Here is an 18,035-nt window from a genome sequence, read left to right as displayed (position 1 = left end):
TCGAAAATGGCGTATCTCTGTGTGACCTAGAGGCCTGAATATGTCTAAAGCATCATTAAACCACTACAAGTCAGGATTCATTCTTTGCCTACAATTTGCACGATCGCTTCAGTCATACCAAGCAAGCTACAGTCAAGTGGGGCATCTCCTTGATATCGACACGGCCTAGTGTCTAGGTTGATGTCATTTGTTTCCCTTTCTGTGATGATTTAAGCCTGCACATTTCTGGATTTCAGCCCAATTTGATGGTAAAGTCAATACATCCCTTTTAGGATATGAAGAGGACCATTCAATCTTTTCATGTTGTTATCTGTAGAGGTACAGGTGACCCTGAACATGTGCTAAAAGGAATTTAAAAAATTGCCTGCACAGAAGCAGAGTTAGAGCATAACCTGCAAACCCATGTTATGCTTCGGGAGAAACACGGATGTGTCAGACTACATGAACCGGCGCGTGCAGCTTGAATATCTTTGTGGCTTGTCCACCCCAACCTCGCCCCGATGAGCCGATCGAAAATGGCGTGTCTCTGTGTGACCCAGAGGCCGCAATATGTCTAAAGCATCATTAAATCACTACTAGTCAGGCTTCATTCAGGGCCTACTATTTGCACAGTCGCTGCGGTCAGCACGAGCGAGCTACGGTGAAGTGGGACATCTCCTTGATCACGACACTGCCTAGAGACTAGGTTGATGCCATTTGTTTCCATTTCTGTGATGATTTTAAGCCTGCACATTTCTGGAATTCAGCCCAATTTGATGGTAAAGTTCATACTTCCCCCGTAGGATATGAAGGGGACCATCAAATCTTTTCATGTTGATATCTGTAGAGGTACAGGTGACCCTGAACAAGTGCTAAACGGAATTTCGAAAATTGCCTGCACAGAAGCAGAGTTAGATTATAACCTGTAAACCCATGTTATCCTTAGGGAGAAATTTGAATGTGTCAGACTACATGAACCGGCAAGCACAGCTAGAATACCTTTGTGGCTTATCCACCCCAACCTCCCCCCGTTGAGCCCATCGAAAACGGCGTGTCTCTGTGTGACCTAGTGGCCGCAATATGTCCAAAGTATCATTAAATCTCTACTAGTCAGGCTTCATTCAGGGCCTACTATTTGCACGGTTGCTGCGGTCAGCACGAGCGAGCTACGGTCAAGTGGGACATCTCCTTGGTCCCGACACTGCCTAGAGACTAGGTTGATGCCATTTGTTTCCCTTTCTGTGATGATTTAAGCCTGCACGTTATAATGTGGGTTCAAATGGCTTTTTTTTTTTACATTACGTCATTATCACTGAAAATAACTGTAAGTAGATCTAATGAGAAATAACAGTTTTGTAAATGATTAAAAACAAGTTGGATATAAGTCATTTTTTTATGCTGGAATTAGTATATTGTTGTTTGTGGAACAACAAAAGTTAAGTGTATTATACATAAGAATACCTCATGTTGGAAATATTCAAAAAGCTGATGCAAATCGTAACCTATTTTCGTTTTTTAATAGAACTCGCAGAATATGTTTTGACAGAATTTGGGGAAGTCTACTGAAAAGTATCAATAATACATCAACAATAATTTATATGAAGCTGTTTCAAAATATGAACAACTTTCGATCAGAGACATCCACAAAGCTCACGGGTGTTCACAAGTCACTTGCACCTTTCACTGATTAGACTGTGGGGTTTAAAATTTCAATGCACACATACCTAATATGTCTTAAATATTTCTTAGAACTATAATTTTTATAGTTGATTCATTCAATAATTTAAATGGACTATATTTGATGGCAATTACTCTTTCTTTACACCAATGTGATTCTATATATTGATATTTAACTAGGCAAGTCAGTTAAGAACAAATTCATATTTACAATGATGGCCTACTGGGGAACAGTGGGTAAACTGCCTTGTTCAGGGGCAGAATGAAAGATTTTTACCTTCCAGCAATCTTTCGGTTACTGGCCCAACGCTCTAACCACTAGGCTATAAACACCCTGATGCAAGTATTTGACTGAATTGTACGTAACAGGGAGTTTTACCTCCCCACAAAACACAAAAATACAGCTACTATAACTGTTGCTGTTTATGTTTTGGAATTCTAAGTTGTTGCAATCTTATTAGAAAACAGCATGTAGCAGCACTTAAATCGTATTAAGATTACATGATTGATTTGGAAAGGTCAGAGTTAGTGAAGGGCCAAATGACTGTGCTATTCTGATGTCACTGATAACACACGTGACATTGTATAGATTGTCAATCAAGGACGGGAATGTTAAGAAGGACCGTTTTCACTTTGCATTTTAGATAGAAACCACATGAGCTGTTCAACTATGTATAGAAATACACATTGCTATAATAACAAAAGGATTTTATGTTTGATTATCATCATTGTCATTGATTATCATCTGCTATGGTAACTGCCTCTCTCTCTGTCTGACCTATGCTACCCTATCAGCCTGGAGGTATGGTGCATTATAATGGAGTTATAATACATTGTAAGACTTTTCATAAACATGTATGATCCCTTATGTCTTGTTATCATCTCATAATAATCTTGACTAGATAACACACATTTTTATTCAGTTGAAAGGTTGATATAGAGATATTACATTTATAAGACATTAGAAAGCCTCATACATACATGTTATAAAGCAGGCTTTAAGTAAAGTGTTACCACTGTATCAATGGGGTCACTTTATATCTTACTACCTTGTCATTGCTATTCTTTATTGTATCTATCTTATCTCCCATACTCTCCTATGAAAGTATTGTATACATGCCTCTCCTTGTTCGGGCAGTGCTTGGCGGTCGGCGTCGCAGGTCTTCTAGCCATCGCCGATCCATTTTTAATTTGTCTTGTCTTGTTTTCCCACACACCTGGTTCTCATTTCCCTCATTATGTGTTGTGTATTTAACCCTCTGTTTCCCTCATGCCTTTGTGTGGTATTGTTTATTCTGTTTCATGTATTGCACACGTTAGTCTGTTGCGCTGGGTTATGTTAACCCGTATTGTTACTTCGTGTTCACTTTGCCGTGTGTTTTTGGTTCGCCAAAATAAAAGGCTCCGTTGGCTACACCATATCTGCTCTCCTGCACCTGACTCCTTTACAACCATTTACCCATACCTGACACACACACACACACACACTGAAGTCCAGGTCCAGTGACTTTAATGAATCTACAACAACATTCGTACCTTTTGTAAAACCAAGAGGACAGTTTGTGTGTGATTATCACATGCTTAGTTTATTTGAACTTGTTCTCAATTTGAGGCACTTCAGTCTTTTCCCCAGTGAGGAACTGCCAGATGCCTCCTCTGTAGTTCTCATTGCCCAGGGCGTACACGAAAACGTTGAAGGTGGGAGAGGTCTTTGCCAGAATAGGAGCCAACTGCAAACAGAAGACCAAACAGAACAATTTCAATGTCTCAGTACAAGCTCAAAAAGAAAAAAAATGTACATTTGTGTCAAAGAACTGTACAACAAGTTTGTTAAAATACAGATATACATAGAGGGTTGAATGACTCAGTTGGTTGGAGAATGACATTTGGCACACCAGAGTTGTGAGTTTGATTCCTGAATGGGCAATACACTATACAAGTATGTGTTAAATGCACATTGCTTTGGGAACCAAAGGACCATGAGTTACAGTGCATTTGGAAAGTATTCAGACCCCTTGAATTTTTCCACATTTTGTTACGTTACAGCTTTATTCTAAAACGAATAAAACATTTAACAAATCCTCATTAATCTACACACAGTACCTCAATCACAATGCGAAAACAGGTTTTTTAAATGTTTGAACATTTATTACAAATCAAAAACAGAAACACCTTATGTAAATAAGTATTTAGACCCTTTGCTATGAGACTCAAAATTGAGCTCAGGTGCATCCTGTTTCCACTGATTATCCTTCTATAACTCGATTGGAGTCCACCTGTGGTAAATTCAATTGATTGGACATGATTTGGAAAGGCACACACCTGTCTATATAAGGTACCACAGATGGCAGTGCATGTCAGAGCAAAAAGCAAGGCATAGGGTCGAAGGAATTGTCTGTAGATCGCCGAGATAGGATTGTGTCGAAGCACAAATCTAAGGAACGGTACCAAAACATTTCTACAGCAGTGAAGGTCCCCAAGAACACAGTGGCCTCCATCATTCTTAAATGGAAGAAGTTTGGAACCACCAAGACTCTTCCTAGAGCTGGCAGCCCTGCCAAACTGAGCAATCAGGGGAAAAGGGCCTTGGTCAGGGAGGTGACCAAGAACCCAATGGTCACTGACAGAGATCCAGAGTTCTTCTGTGGAGATGGGAGAACCTTCCAGAAGGACAACCATCTCTGCATAATTTTATGGACGAAAGCCACTCCTCACTAAAAGAGCCCACTTGGAGTTTGCCAAAAGGCACCTAAAAATGCTCAGACCATCAAATAAGATTTTCTAGTCTGATGAATCCAAGATTGAACTCTTTGGCCTGAATCCTAAGCGTCACATCTGGAGGAAACCTGGAGGGAACCTGGCACCATCCCTACGGTGCGGTGGGAATGTTTTTCAGCGGCATGGACTGGGAGACTAGTCAGGATTGAGGGAAAGATTAACAGAGCAATGTACAGAGATCCTTGATGAAAACCTACTCCAGAGTGCTCAGGACCTCAGACTGGGGCAACGTTTCACCTTCCAACAGGACAACAACCCTAAACACACAGCCAAGACAACGCAGGAGTGGTTTCGGAACAAGTCTCTGAATGTCCTTGAGTGGCCCAGCCAGAGCCCTGACTTGAACCCGATCGAACATCTCTGGAGAGACTTGAAAATAGCTGTGCTGTGATGCTCCCCATCCAACCTGACAGAGCTTGTGAGGACCTGCAGAGAAGAATGGGAGAAACTCCCCAAATACAGGTGTGCCAAGCTTGTAGCTTCATACCCAAGAAGACTCGGGCTGTAATCGCTGCCAAAGGTGCTTCAACTAAGTACCGAGTAAAGGGTCTGAATACTTATCTAAATGTGATTTCAGTTTTTTAATTTTTAATAAATTTGCCAACATTTCTAAAAACCTATTTTTGCTTTGTCATTATGGGGAATTGTGTGTAGATTGAGGGGGGAAAAATAAGTTAAATAAGACTAACGTGACAAAATGTGTCAAGGGGTCTGAATAATTTCTGAATGCACTGTATATAATCAAGCAGTGCGATTAATAACTACTATATTACACAAACCCTGGGTATTGCATTTGCTGTAGGGAGTTAGTGTATTTGGTAAATGGAGTAAAAGACCGTCGGCATACAGAAAGTCATATGACCTTGAGAAATCTATATGAAGTTTACTGTCAGATTAGATGCAGTGCGCACGCGTATGTGTGTGTGTGTGTGTGTTGTCCTTACCATCCTAATTTTGGGAGAGACCAAGTTGGCATTCTCAACAGCAGCGTAGAAGGCCAGGACTCCATATGGTCCCCAGCTGAACAAAAATGTCTTCAGGGGAGTGGCAGTGTTAAACTGTAGAGAGATTGACAGTATATTACTTACAATGCCTTCAGAAAGTATTCACACCCCTTGACTTTTTCAACATTTTGTTGTGTTACAGCCTGAATTTAAAATGGATTAAAAAAAAATATGTTGTCACTGGCCTATACACAATACCCCATAATATCACAGTGGAAATGTTTACAAATGTATTTAAAATGAAAAGCTGAAATGTCTTTAACCTCTCTAGGGCAGGTGGCACCAAATCGTCCCACCTACGTAACAGCCAGTTGAATCCTGTGGCGCGATTTTCAAATATCTTATAAATGCTATTACTTCAATTTCTCAAACATATGACTATTTTACAGCTATTTAAAGACAAGACTCTCGTTAATCTAACCACACTGTCCGATTTCAAAAAGGCTTTACAACGAAAGCAAAACATTAGATTATGTCAGCAGAGTACCCAGCCAGAAATAATCAGACACCCATTTTTCAAGCTAGCATATAATGTCACAAAAACCCAGAAGACAGCTAAATGCAGCACTAACCCTTGATCTTCATCAGATGACACACCTAGGACATTATGTTATACAATACATGCATGTTTTGTTCAATCAAGTTCATATTTATATCAAAAACCAGCTTTTTACATTAGCATGTGACGTTCAGAACTAGCATACCCCCCGCAAACTTCCGGCGAATTTACTAACAATTTACTAAATTACTCATGATAAACGTTCACAAAAAGAATTAAGAATTATAGATACAGAACTCCTCTGCACTCGATATGTCCGATTTTAAAATAGCTTTTCGGTGAAAGCACATTTTGCAATATTCTAAGTAGATAGCCCGGCATCACAGGGCTAGCTATTTAGACACCCAGCAAGTTTAGCCTTCACCAAACTCCAATTTACTATTAGAAAAGTTTGATTACCTTTCCTGTTCTTCGTCAGAATGCACTCCCAGGACTTCTACTTCAATAACAAATGTTGGTTTGGTCCAAAATAATCCATAGTTATGTTCCAACAGCGGCGTTTTGTTCGTGCGTTCAGGACACTATCTGAATGGTAAATAAGGGTCATGCGCACTGCGCATTTCGTGACAAAAGATTTCTAAATATTCCATTACTGTCACAATATCCATCGTGGATTTGAAAGGAGGACCAAGGCGCAGCAGAAGTGTGGACACTCATGTTTCTTTAATTAACAAAACAAGTAAAGTATCCACTAGAAAAAAACAATAAACAAAACAATGAACAGTACTCACGATACGACAGGGTAGCAGGCTAAACCAAAAAAAGCAGTGCTCACCACAATTCCCCACAACCCCCAGTGACAAACATACTCCTACATATATGACTCCCAATCAGGAACAACGATCCCCAGCTGTTCCTGATCAGGAGTCACAAGACACAGAGAACATTCAAACACACACACACAAGACTGCCACGTCCTGACCCCCAAACTACTACAACAGCTCCATCTGCTGGTCAGGACGTGACAATTACCGTACTTCGAAGCATGTCATCCGCTGTTTAAAATCAATTTTTATGCGATTTTTCTCATAAAAAAGCGATAATATTCCGACCGGGAATCTGCAATTAGGTAAACAGCCGAAAGAAAATATATCACTGGGTCGACTCTGGCACGCGCCTAATTCCTTTGTCCTCTGATCGGCCACTTAGCAAAGGCGATAATGTGTTTCAGCCTGGGGCTGCCTCGACATCGTTCAGCTTTTTCCCGGGCTCTGAGAGCCTATGGGAGCCGTAGGAAGTGTCACGTTACAGCTAAGATCCTGACTCTTCAATAAAGAGTGGCAAGAACAACAACACCTTGTCAGACAGGCCACTTCCTGCATGAAATCTTCTCAGGTTTTTGCCTGCCATATGAGTTCTGTTATACTCACAGACACCATTCAAACAGTTTTAGAAACGTTAGGGTGTTTTCTATCTAAAGCCAATAATTATATGCATATTCTAGTTACTGGGCAGGAGTAGTAACCAGATTAAATCGGGTACGTTTTTATCCAGCCGTGTAAATACTGCCCCCTAGCCCTAACAGGTTAATCAATACGTATTCAACCACTTTGTTATGGCAAGCCTAAATCAGTTCATGAGTAAAAATGTGCTTAACAAGTCACATAATAAATTGCATGGATTCTCTGTGTGCAATAGTGTTAACATAATGTTTTATTACTACTTCATCTCTGTACCACACACATAGATTTATCTATAAGGTCCCTCAGTGGAGCAGTGAATTTCAAAAACAGATTCAACTACAAAAACCAGCGAGGTTTTCCAATGCCTCGCAAAGGGCACCTATTGATGGTTGGGTTAAAAAAAGCAGACATTGAATATACCTTTGATCATGGTGAAGTTAATTACACTTTGTATGGTGTATCAATACACCCAGTCGCTACAAAGATACAGGTTGGATCAACGACCATTGTAGTTACTCCACAATACTAACCTAATAGACAGAATGAAAAGAAGAAAGCATGTACAGAATAAAAACATTCCAAAACATGCAAAGGGAGAAAGAGAGAGCAGGGAGATGGTGAGGGAGAGAAAGAAGGAATTGTTACTGTTCAGCCATGAAGAGAACAAAAAAAGAAAAAACATCTCAATCATGGGGCTTACATGCATGTGACGGTCTGGTCACAAGCATGGGATAACGGCTGGGATAGAAACACAATATCTAGCTTACCATAATTTCATAATGAACTACATTCCGAGTTCAGCTCGTAAACAAAGACATCATGCACCAAAACAGGTACACAGGGAAACGTTGTTCACTGACCATTGAGTAATCCCATGTTTCATATTCATACTGCAATATACTTGGGGGTAACAGGTTTGTTTGTGTGTGTTCTTTTTGAGTACACATGACACAAAGACTGGATTGCCATGTGTACAACCTTCGTATATATAAAGGAATGTTAATTACAGAGTTTACAGTTTTGTAGACATTTCTAGTAGAAACCCAACACTGTTTGTCAGGGGCGTCTGAGAGGAGAGGGGGCTTTGTTTTTCAAAAATAATGATGAGGTGATGCGTGGATTTCAGGTATTGGATGTGAGTGTGTGTGTGTGTGTGTGAGAGAGAGACACAGAGAGAGCATGTCTGTGTGAGTGATGCTATTTGAAGGTTACATAACAGTAACAGTGCTGCCTTAGTGAGAAAAGCTCACGCTTTCCTGCAGCATAGTCACCTTTGTGCTCCGACTAGCGCGGTCTTAGACCTAGCTACAGCACCATGAGTAAACGGCTTATGCAACATATAGAGGAAGAGGCAACCTGATTCAGTTCCTCCAGTCCCGCGGGACGTATGTATAGTAGTGTAGTCTACTGTGTTTATTTAACAGTACAGTGGCTTCCTTTACGGCACAGTGGTTGCATTTCAAACCAACTCACCTAATCCCTTCTCCCGGGGGCCTTGATGCTCTACACCTTACAGGGCAAAAAAACTAAATAGATTAACATTGGCACTATAGGGATTGTGCATGTTGACAGAGGGTGTTCTTTAATGGAAGCCTCTCCAACATAATCCAGGTGGAATTCCCCAGGGAAGCTGTCTAGGCCCCTTACTTTTTAAAATCTTTACTAACAACATATCACTAGCTTTGTGTAAAGCCAGTGTGTCTATGTATGCAGATGACTCAACACTATACACATTTTTTTATTTAACTAAATAAATTCTTATTTACAATGACAGCCTACCCCGGCCAAACCCTAACGACACTGGGCCAATTGTGTGCCGCCCTATGGAACTCCTAATCATGGCCGGTTGTGATACAGCCTGGAATCAAACCAGGGTCTGTTAAAACCTCTCTGGGGTATGTGGGACGTGACCGTCCCACCTGTGGGACACACTATTCAACAGCCAGTGAAATAGCAGGGCGCCAAATTCAAAACGACAAAAATCTCATAAATCAAATTTCTCAAACATACTACTATTATATCCCATTTTAAAGATAAGATTCTGATTAATCCAACCACATTGTCCGATTTCAAAAAGGCTTTACGGCGAAAGCATAATATTAGATTGTGTTAGGACAGCACGTAAACAAGAAAAACCACACAGCCATTTTCCAAGCAAGGAGAGGTGTCACAAAAACCAGAAATACAGCTAAAATGAATCACTAACCTTTGGTGATCTTCATCAGATGGCACTCATAGGACTTCATGTTACACAATACATGTATGTTTTGCTCGATCAAGTTCATATTTATATCCAAAAACCCCATTTTACATTGGCGCATGATGTTCAGAAAATGTATTGACTCCAACATTTCCGGTGAATGAGCACATCAATTGACAAAAATACTCATCATAAACGTTGATAAACTTTACAACAGTTATTGAAAGAATTATAGATACAGCGGTTGCATTAAGGAGAAGTGTGTCAGATTTCAAAATAGCTTTACGGCGAAAGCACATTTTTCCATATTCTGAGTACAGAGCTCAGCCATCAAAGCAAGCTATACAGTTACCCGCCAAGTTCTGGAGTAAAAAAAAAGTCAGAAACAGTATTATAAATCTTCACTTACCTTTGCTGATCTTCGTCGGAATGCACTCCCAGGACTCCCACTTCCACAAGAAATGTTTTTGTTCCCTAAACTCCATATTTATGTCCAAATACCTCTGTTTTGTTTGCCCGTTCAGTCAAGTTATCCAAATGCGCCATGCTAGCGCATTTTGTTGAGACAAAGTCCCAAAAGTTATACTACAGTTTGTAGAAACATGTCAAACGATGTATAGCATCAATCTTTAGGATGTTTTTATCATACATCTTCGATAATATTCCAACCGGACAAATCCTTGTCTTCAGAAAGGAAAAAGAAAGCACCTCATGCTGACGGCCACACGCATGAATGATTTAATTGCACTCAGCCAGACACCTGGTTGAAATGACTGTTATTCCCTTCCAGGTCACAGTAGAAGCCTGTAACAACATTCTAAAGACTGTTGACATGTAGTGGAAGCCTTAGGAACTGCAAAATGACCCCTAAGTCACTGTAGTTTGAATAGGGAATCAATTAAAAAAACTTCAAGCCTCAGATTTTCAACTTCCTGGTTGGATTTGTCTCAGGGTTTTGCCTGCCATATGAGTTCTGTTATACTCACAGACATCATTCAAACAGTTTTAGAAGCTTCAGAGTGAAGCCGATTCTAGATTTGATTTTGGATTGGATATGTTTAATATGAGTCTGGAAGGAGAGTTTACAGTCTAGCCAGACACCTAGGTATTTATAGTTGTCCATATATTCTAGGTCGGAACCGTCCAGGGTGGTGATGCTAGTCGGGCGGGTGGGTGCGGGCAGCGAACGGTTAAAGCATTCATTTGGTTTTAAAATGATCAACTTGGATTAGCTAACAACATGCCATTGGAAAACAGGAGTGATGGTTGCTGATAATGGCTCTCTGTATGCCTATGTAGATATTCCATAAAAATCTGCTATTTCCAGCTACAATACTCATTTACAACATTAACAATGTCTACATTGTATTTCTGATCAATTTTATGTTATTTTAATGGACCAAAAAATTGCTTTTCTTTGAAAAACAAGGACATTTCTAAGTGACCCCAAACTTTTGAACGGTAGTGGACATCCAAGGGCAAGCCGTGCTGCCCTATTCTGAGCTGATTGCAATTTTCCTGACCACACGACTGAACAGTGGTTCAGGTGCAACAAAACTAGGGCCTGTAGGACCTGCCTTGTTGATAGTGCTGTAAAGAGTAACGTTTCATTATGGACAGACTTCTCCCCATCTTAGCTACTGTTATATCAATATGTTTTGACCATGACAGTTTACAATCCATGGTTACTCCAAGCAGTTTAGTCACCTCAACTTGCTCAATTTCCATATTATTCATTACCAGATTTAGTTGAGGTTTAGGGTTTAGTTAATGATTTTTCCCAAATGCAATGCTTTAAGTTTTTGATATGTCACTCACCACCTGGATTTGGTCTTACGTAGCAACATTTGAATTTCATTTTTTTCAGACTCAGAGCTACAAAGTGATATATCATACACTGCATTTGAGGAAACAATGGGAAAGTAATTCTGCTTTGAAAGTGGATCAACTTGTAAACTCACTTTTGAGAACTGTCTTTCAATGTTTTGGTACTGCTATTGGAGAGCCCTTTGTCTACACCCATTCAGCATTGTTCACACCCTCTTATGCCTTAGCCCACCCATCTCTTTAGGGTTGATCCGAGCGTTCTGTACTAACTTGCCAGTTTCTCTTAACTTCTTGGGGCTATGTGGGACGTTAGCGTGCCACCCGTGGCGCACCCTATCAACAGCAGGTGCATTTCAAGAGCGGCAAATTTGAAACCAAATAAATGTCAAAATTCAAATTTCTCAAACATACAACTAACTTACACCCTTTGAAAGATAAACATCTCCTTAATCTAAACACGTTGTCCGATTTCAAAAAGGTTTTACAGGGAAAGCATAAAGTTAGGTTATGTTAGGAGAGTACATTGACAATAGCTGTGTGTAATGTATTGTCGATTCAAAGACAGGCGTCACCAAAACCATAAAATCAGCTAAAATTATGCACTAACCTTTTACAATCTCCATCAGATGACACTCCTAGGACATTATGTTAGACAATGCATGCATTTTTAGTTCTATCAAGTTCATATTTATATCTAAAAACAGCGTTTTACTATGGCGTTGATGTTCAGGAAATCGTTTCCCTCCAATACCGGCAGTCAAGTCATGACAACAAAATAATTAATTAATATTAGAAAACATTGGTAAAATATTATATTGTCATTCAAAGAATTATAGATTTACATCTCTTGAACGCAATGGAAAAAATTAACCTACTGGGAAATTACACTTTGCAATAATCTGAGCACTGCGCCCAGAAAAATACGCATTGCGATACAGACTAACCGCCATGTTGGAGAGATCTAAAATCGAAAATACTATGTAAATAATCCATTACCTTTGATTCTCTTCATCAGATGTCACTTCCAAAGAATCCCAGGTCCATAACGAATGTAGTTTTGTTCAAAAAAGCTCATCATTTATACCTCCGTGTTGTTAGCACATGATCTAAGCCAGCCGGACTTCACTTCACTTCACGAATGGAAAAAATATATTTATGTTCGTTCAAACATGTCAAACGTTGTATAGCTTAAATCATTAGTGCCTTTTTTTAACCAGAACATGAATAAAATTCAAGGCGGACGATTGGGATCTCTTTTAAAACGTTTCGGAACGAGAGTACCCACCATCAACTCGCACGCCAGGGGTATAATCGGCTATCACAGTTCCAAGTCTCTTATTCGGTCAGATCTCACAGTATAAGACTCAAAACACTTTGTAAAGGCTGGTGACATCTAGTGGAAGCAATAAGAAGTGCCAAAACATTCCTCAGCCCCTTTGTTTTTCAATGGCATAGTCTTAAAGTCAATTCAACACATCAGGTATCCACTTCCTGTCAGAATCTGTCTCAGGGTTTTGCCTGCCAAATGAGTTCTGTTATACTCACAGACACCATTCAAACAGTTTTAGAAACTTTAGGGTGTTTTCTATCCATATATAATAAGTATATGCATATTGTAGTTACTGGGTAGGATTAGTAACCAGATTAAATCGGGTACATTTTTTTTATCCAGCCGTGAAAATACTGCCCCCTATACCCTAACAGGTTAATAAGACATGTAGCTAGCTAGCTAAACAATGGACCATAATCACAACTCATGATGTAACTACCCTGCATGAATTTGCAGGTAGCTAACCAACCAATTCTATGGCTATAACTTGTCAAGCAAATGTGTCTGAGATACAAAGATCATACACATAACGTTAGCTAGCAACCCAGCCAGATGACATTAACTACCTAACAGAACACTTGAAATTAAACCACTCTCTGTCAAAATTAGAAACGTGTAATATCTGAATGTAGCTAGCTAGACTATCTTACTCGTATACATCATGGTTGGATGCGTCTCCTGTCTGATGCCATGCATGGTTGCCCTTAGTTTGAAGATTCCAGACTGGTGCTTTCTCCATCTCCTTAGCTATCCTACTCGAATTCCACTGATTTCAAAACTCGGTCCTCCAGACACACATTAGCTCGATTCTAGATTTTAGCTTGATTCTAAAACATTTTAGAAGCTTCAGTTTTAGAAACTTTAGGGTGTTTTCTATCCAAATCAAACAATTATATGCATATTCTAGTTTCTGGGCAGTAGTAATAACCAGATTAAATCGGGTACGTTTTTTATCCGGCCTTGCAAATACTGCCCCCTACCCTAGAGAGGTTAAACATCAGCTATCTGAGCAGCTAACCGATTGCTGTAGCTGTACATAGTCCATCTGTAAATAGCCCACCCAATCTACCTACCTCATCCCCATACTGTTTTTATTTACTTTTCTACTCTTTTGCATACCAGTATCTCTACTTGCACATCATCATCTGCTCATTTATCACTCCAGTGTTAATCTGCAAAATTATAATTATTCGCTCCTATGGCCTATTTATTGCCTACCTCCTCATGCCTGTTGCACACACTGTATATAGACTTTCTTTTTTTTCTACTGTGTCATTGACTTGTTTATTGTGTTATTGACTTGTTAATTGTTTATTCCATGTGTAACTCTGTGTTGTTGTCTGTGTCACACTGCTTTGCTTTATTTTGGCCAGGTCGCAGTTGTAAATGAGAACTTGTTCTCAACTAGCCTACCTGGTTAAATAAAGGTGAAATAAAATATAATAATTTTAAAAAAGGGCTAATTGATCATTAGAAAACCCTTTTGCAATTATGGTAGCACAGAATCTGTTAGTGATTAAAGAAGCAATAAAACTGGCCTTCTTTAGACTAGTTGAGTATCTGGAGCGTCAGCATTTGTGGGTTCCATTTCAGGCTCAAAATGGATAGAAACCAACTTTCTTCTGAAACTCGTCAGTATTCTTGTTCTGAGAAATGAAGGCTATTCCATGCGAGAAATTGCCAAGAAACTGAAGATCTCGTACAACGCTGTGTACTACTCCCTTCACAGAACAATGCAAACTGGCTCTAACCAGAATAGAAAGAGGAGTGGGAGGCCCCGGTGCACAACTGAGCAAGAGGACAAGTACATTAGTGTTTAGTTTGAGAAACAGACGCCTCACAAGTCCTCAACTGGCAGCTTCATTAAGAAGTACCCTCAAAACACCAGTCTCAAAGTCAATAGTGAAGAGAACGAGCTGCAACAAATACTCAAACTGGACAGATTTATCTCAATCTCTTCATTCAAAGACTCAATCATGGACACTTTTACTGACAGTTGTGGCTGCTTTGCAGGATGCATTGTTGTCTCTACCTTCTTGCCCTTTGTGCTGTTGTCTGTGCCCAATAATTTTTGTACCATGTTTTGTGCTGCTACCATGTTGTGCTGCTGCCCCAAGTTGTGCTGCGATCATGTGTTGCTACCATGCCGTGTTGTCATTGGTTGCTGCCTTGCTATGTTGCTGTTTTAGGTCTCTCTTTATGTTGTGTTGTCTCTCTTGTCGTGATGTGTGTTTTGTCCTATATTTTCTTCATTTATCCCAAGCCCTATGCCTGGAGGAGGCCTTTTGGTAGGCCGTCATTGTAAATAAGAATTTGTTCTTAACTGAATAGCCTAGTAAATGTTAAATAAAAAAATAAAAAAAGTTGCTGCTGCCTTGGCATGGGGATCCATAATAAATACAAATAAAAATACAGTATTGGAACAGGGCTTAGCCATGAATGAAAATAATAGCAGACATGCTTCTTACCCTGGGGTTTCCAGTCTTCTTGAATTTTTGGCCGATGGACTGGTAGGAGGACATGACAACAAAGGTCTGGATGGCCATGTTGAAAATGGCCATGGGGATCAGGTAGGATGCATAGTTGCTGTTTAGAAGAAGAAAGAACACAGGATGTTATGAAACAAGTGCACCTGGGGAGCAAAGATGAATGTTTCACAAGACAGAAAGAGACAATACTCTACAGTGGCTGGCAAAAGTATTAACCCCCTCTTTGCATTTTTCCTATTTTGTGGCTTACAACCTGGCATTAAAATAGATTTTGGGGGGATTTGTATCATTTGATTTACACAACATGCCTAGCACTTTGAAGATGCAACATATTTTTTTATTGTGAAACAAACAAGAAATAAGACAAAAAACTGAACTTGAGTGCAAAACTATTCACCCCATAGTCAATACTTTGTAGAGCCACCTTTTGCAGCAATTATTGGGGTATGTTGGGGTATGTCTCTATAAGCTTGGCACATCTAGCCACTGTGATTTTTGCTCATTCTTCAAGGTAAAACTGCTTCAGCTCCTTCAAGTTGGATGGGTTCCGCTGGTGTACGGCAATCTTTAAGTCATACCACAGATTCTCAATTGGATTGAAGTCTGGGCTTTGACTAGGCCATTCCAAGACATTTAAATGTTTTCCCTTAACCTGTTAGGGTATAGGGGGCAGTATTTTCACGGCTGGATAAAAAAATGTACCCGATTTAATCTGGTTACTAATCCTACCCAGTAACTACAATATGCATATACTTATTATATATGGATAGAAAACACCCTAAAGTTTCAAAAACTGTTTGAATGGTGTCTGTGAGTGTAACAGAACTCATTTGGCAGGCAAAACCCTGAGACAGATTCTGACAGGAAGTGGATACCTGATGTGTTGAATTGACTTTAAGCCTATACCATTGAAAAACAAAGGGGGTGAGGAATGTTTTGGCACTTCCTATTGCTTCCACAAGATGTCCCCAGCCTTTACAAAGTGTTTTGAGTCTTCTACAGTGAGATCTGACTGAAGAAGAGCCTTGGAACGGTGATGGCCCATTAGACACCTTGCGCGCGAGTTGATGGTGGGTACTCTCATTCCGAAACGTTTTAAAAGAGAACCCAATGGTCCGCCTTGAATTTTATTCATGTTCTGGTTAAAAAAGGCCCTAATGATTTATGCGATACAACGTTTGACATGTTTGAACGAACGTAAATATATTTTTTCCGTTCGTGATGTGAAGTGAAGTCCGGCTGGCTTAGATCATGTGCTAACAACACAGAGGTTTTTGGACATAAATGAGGAGCTTTTTTGAACAAAACTACATTCGTTATGGACCTGGGATTCTTTGGAAGTGACATCTGATGAAGAGAATCAAAGGTAATGGATTATTTACATAGTATTTTAGATCTCTCCAACATGGCGGTTAGTCTGTATCGCAATGCGTATTTTTCTGGGCGCAGTGCTCAGATTATTGCAAAGTGTGATTTCCCAGTAAGGTTAATTTTAAATCTGGCAAGTCCATTGCGTTCAAGAGATGTAAATCTATAATTCTTTGAATGACAATATAATATTTTATATTATATTATATAATCTGAGCACTGCGCCAGATAAATACGCATTGCGATACAGACTAACCGCCATGTTGGAGAGATCTAAAATCGAAAATACTATGTAAATAATCCATTACCTTTGATTCTCTTCATCAGATGTCACTTCCAAAGAATCCCAGGTCCATAACGAATGTAGTTTTGTTCAAAAAAGCTCATCATTTATGTCCAAAAACCTCCGTGTTGTAGCACATGATCTAAGCCAGCCGGACTTCACTTCACATCACGAACGGAAAAAATATATTTACGTTCGTTCAAACATGTCAAACGTTGTATTGCATAAATCATTAGGGCCTTTTTTAACCAGAACATGAATAAAATACAAGGCGGACCATTGGGTTCTCTTTTAAAACGTTTCGGAATGAGAGTACCCACCATCAACTCGCGCGCAAGGTGTCTAATGGGCCATCGCCGTTCCAAAGCTCTTCTTCAGTCAGATCTCACTGTAGAAGACTCAAAACACTTTGTAAAGGCTGGGGACATCTTGTGGAAGCAATAGGAAGTGCCAAAAAATTCCTCACCCCCTTTGTTTTTCAATGGTATAGGCTTAAAGTCAATTCAACACATCAGGTATCCACTTCCTGTCAGAATCTGTCTCAGGGTTTTGCCTGCCAAATGAGTTCTGTTATACTCACAGACACCATTCAAACAGTTTTTGAAACTTTAGGGTATAACAGAACTCATTTGGCAGGCCAAAACCTGAGAAGATTCTGTACAGGAAGTACCCTGTCTGACCATTTCTTGGACTTCTTGATCATCTCTATCCAAAACAAGGGATCTCTGCTGTTACGTGACACTTCCTACGGCTCCCATAGGCTCTCAGAAGGCGGCAAAAAGCTGAATCGTGGCTTTGCAGGCCCTGGCTGAAAAACATTACAGCGTTTGGATAGTGGTCGGTCAGAGTACTATGAGACTGAGGCGCGTGCACGAGGCGACCCCATGTTTTTATTCTTTCGTCTTTGAACGTAGCATAAAAATTGATTCTAAACAGCGGTTGACATGCTTCGAAGTACGGTAATGGAATATTTTGAATTTTTTTTGTCACGAAACGTGTCGGGCGCGTAACTCTTCGTCACCCTTGGATAGTGTCTTGAACGCAAGAACAAAACGCCGGCTTTACCTCCCACCCCTTCAAACTCCCACAGGTTCGGAGTGTTAAAATCTAACAAGTCCTCCAGACCCCCTTGCCAGTC

At 39.9% G+C, this 18,035-nt stretch overlaps 1 protein-coding gene across 1 annotated transcript in view; it reads right to left on the bottom strand.

Annotated features, from left to right (window-relative positions):
- Positions 1-3,203: 3,203 nt before the first annotated feature.
- The window catches only part of LOC115162955 (RPE-retinal G protein-coupled receptor), a 29,438-nt gene continuing 14,606 nt past the window's right edge, over positions 3,204-18,035 (bottom strand). The window contains exons 5-7 of the mRNA XM_029714505.1: positions 15,226-15,343; positions 5,379-5,492; positions 3,204-3,386 (exon numbers count right to left, since the gene is read on the bottom strand). Of these exons, the coding sequence (XP_029570365.1) occupies positions 3,243-3,386; positions 5,379-5,492; positions 15,226-15,343 (376 nt within the window). The 3' untranslated portion in view covers positions 3,204-3,242. The remainder of the gene's footprint in view (positions 3,387-5,378; positions 5,493-15,225; positions 15,344-18,035) is intronic.

This window comes from Salmo trutta, chromosome 2 (genome assembly GCF_901001165.1).
Source record: "Salmo trutta chromosome 2, fSalTru1.1, whole genome shotgun sequence".
Classification (NCBI taxonomy): domain Eukaryota; kingdom Metazoa; phylum Chordata; class Actinopteri; order Salmoniformes; family Salmonidae; genus Salmo; species Salmo trutta.
Note: the sequence above shows the minus strand (reverse complement) of the source record. Positions and strands in the feature narration are given on the sequence as shown.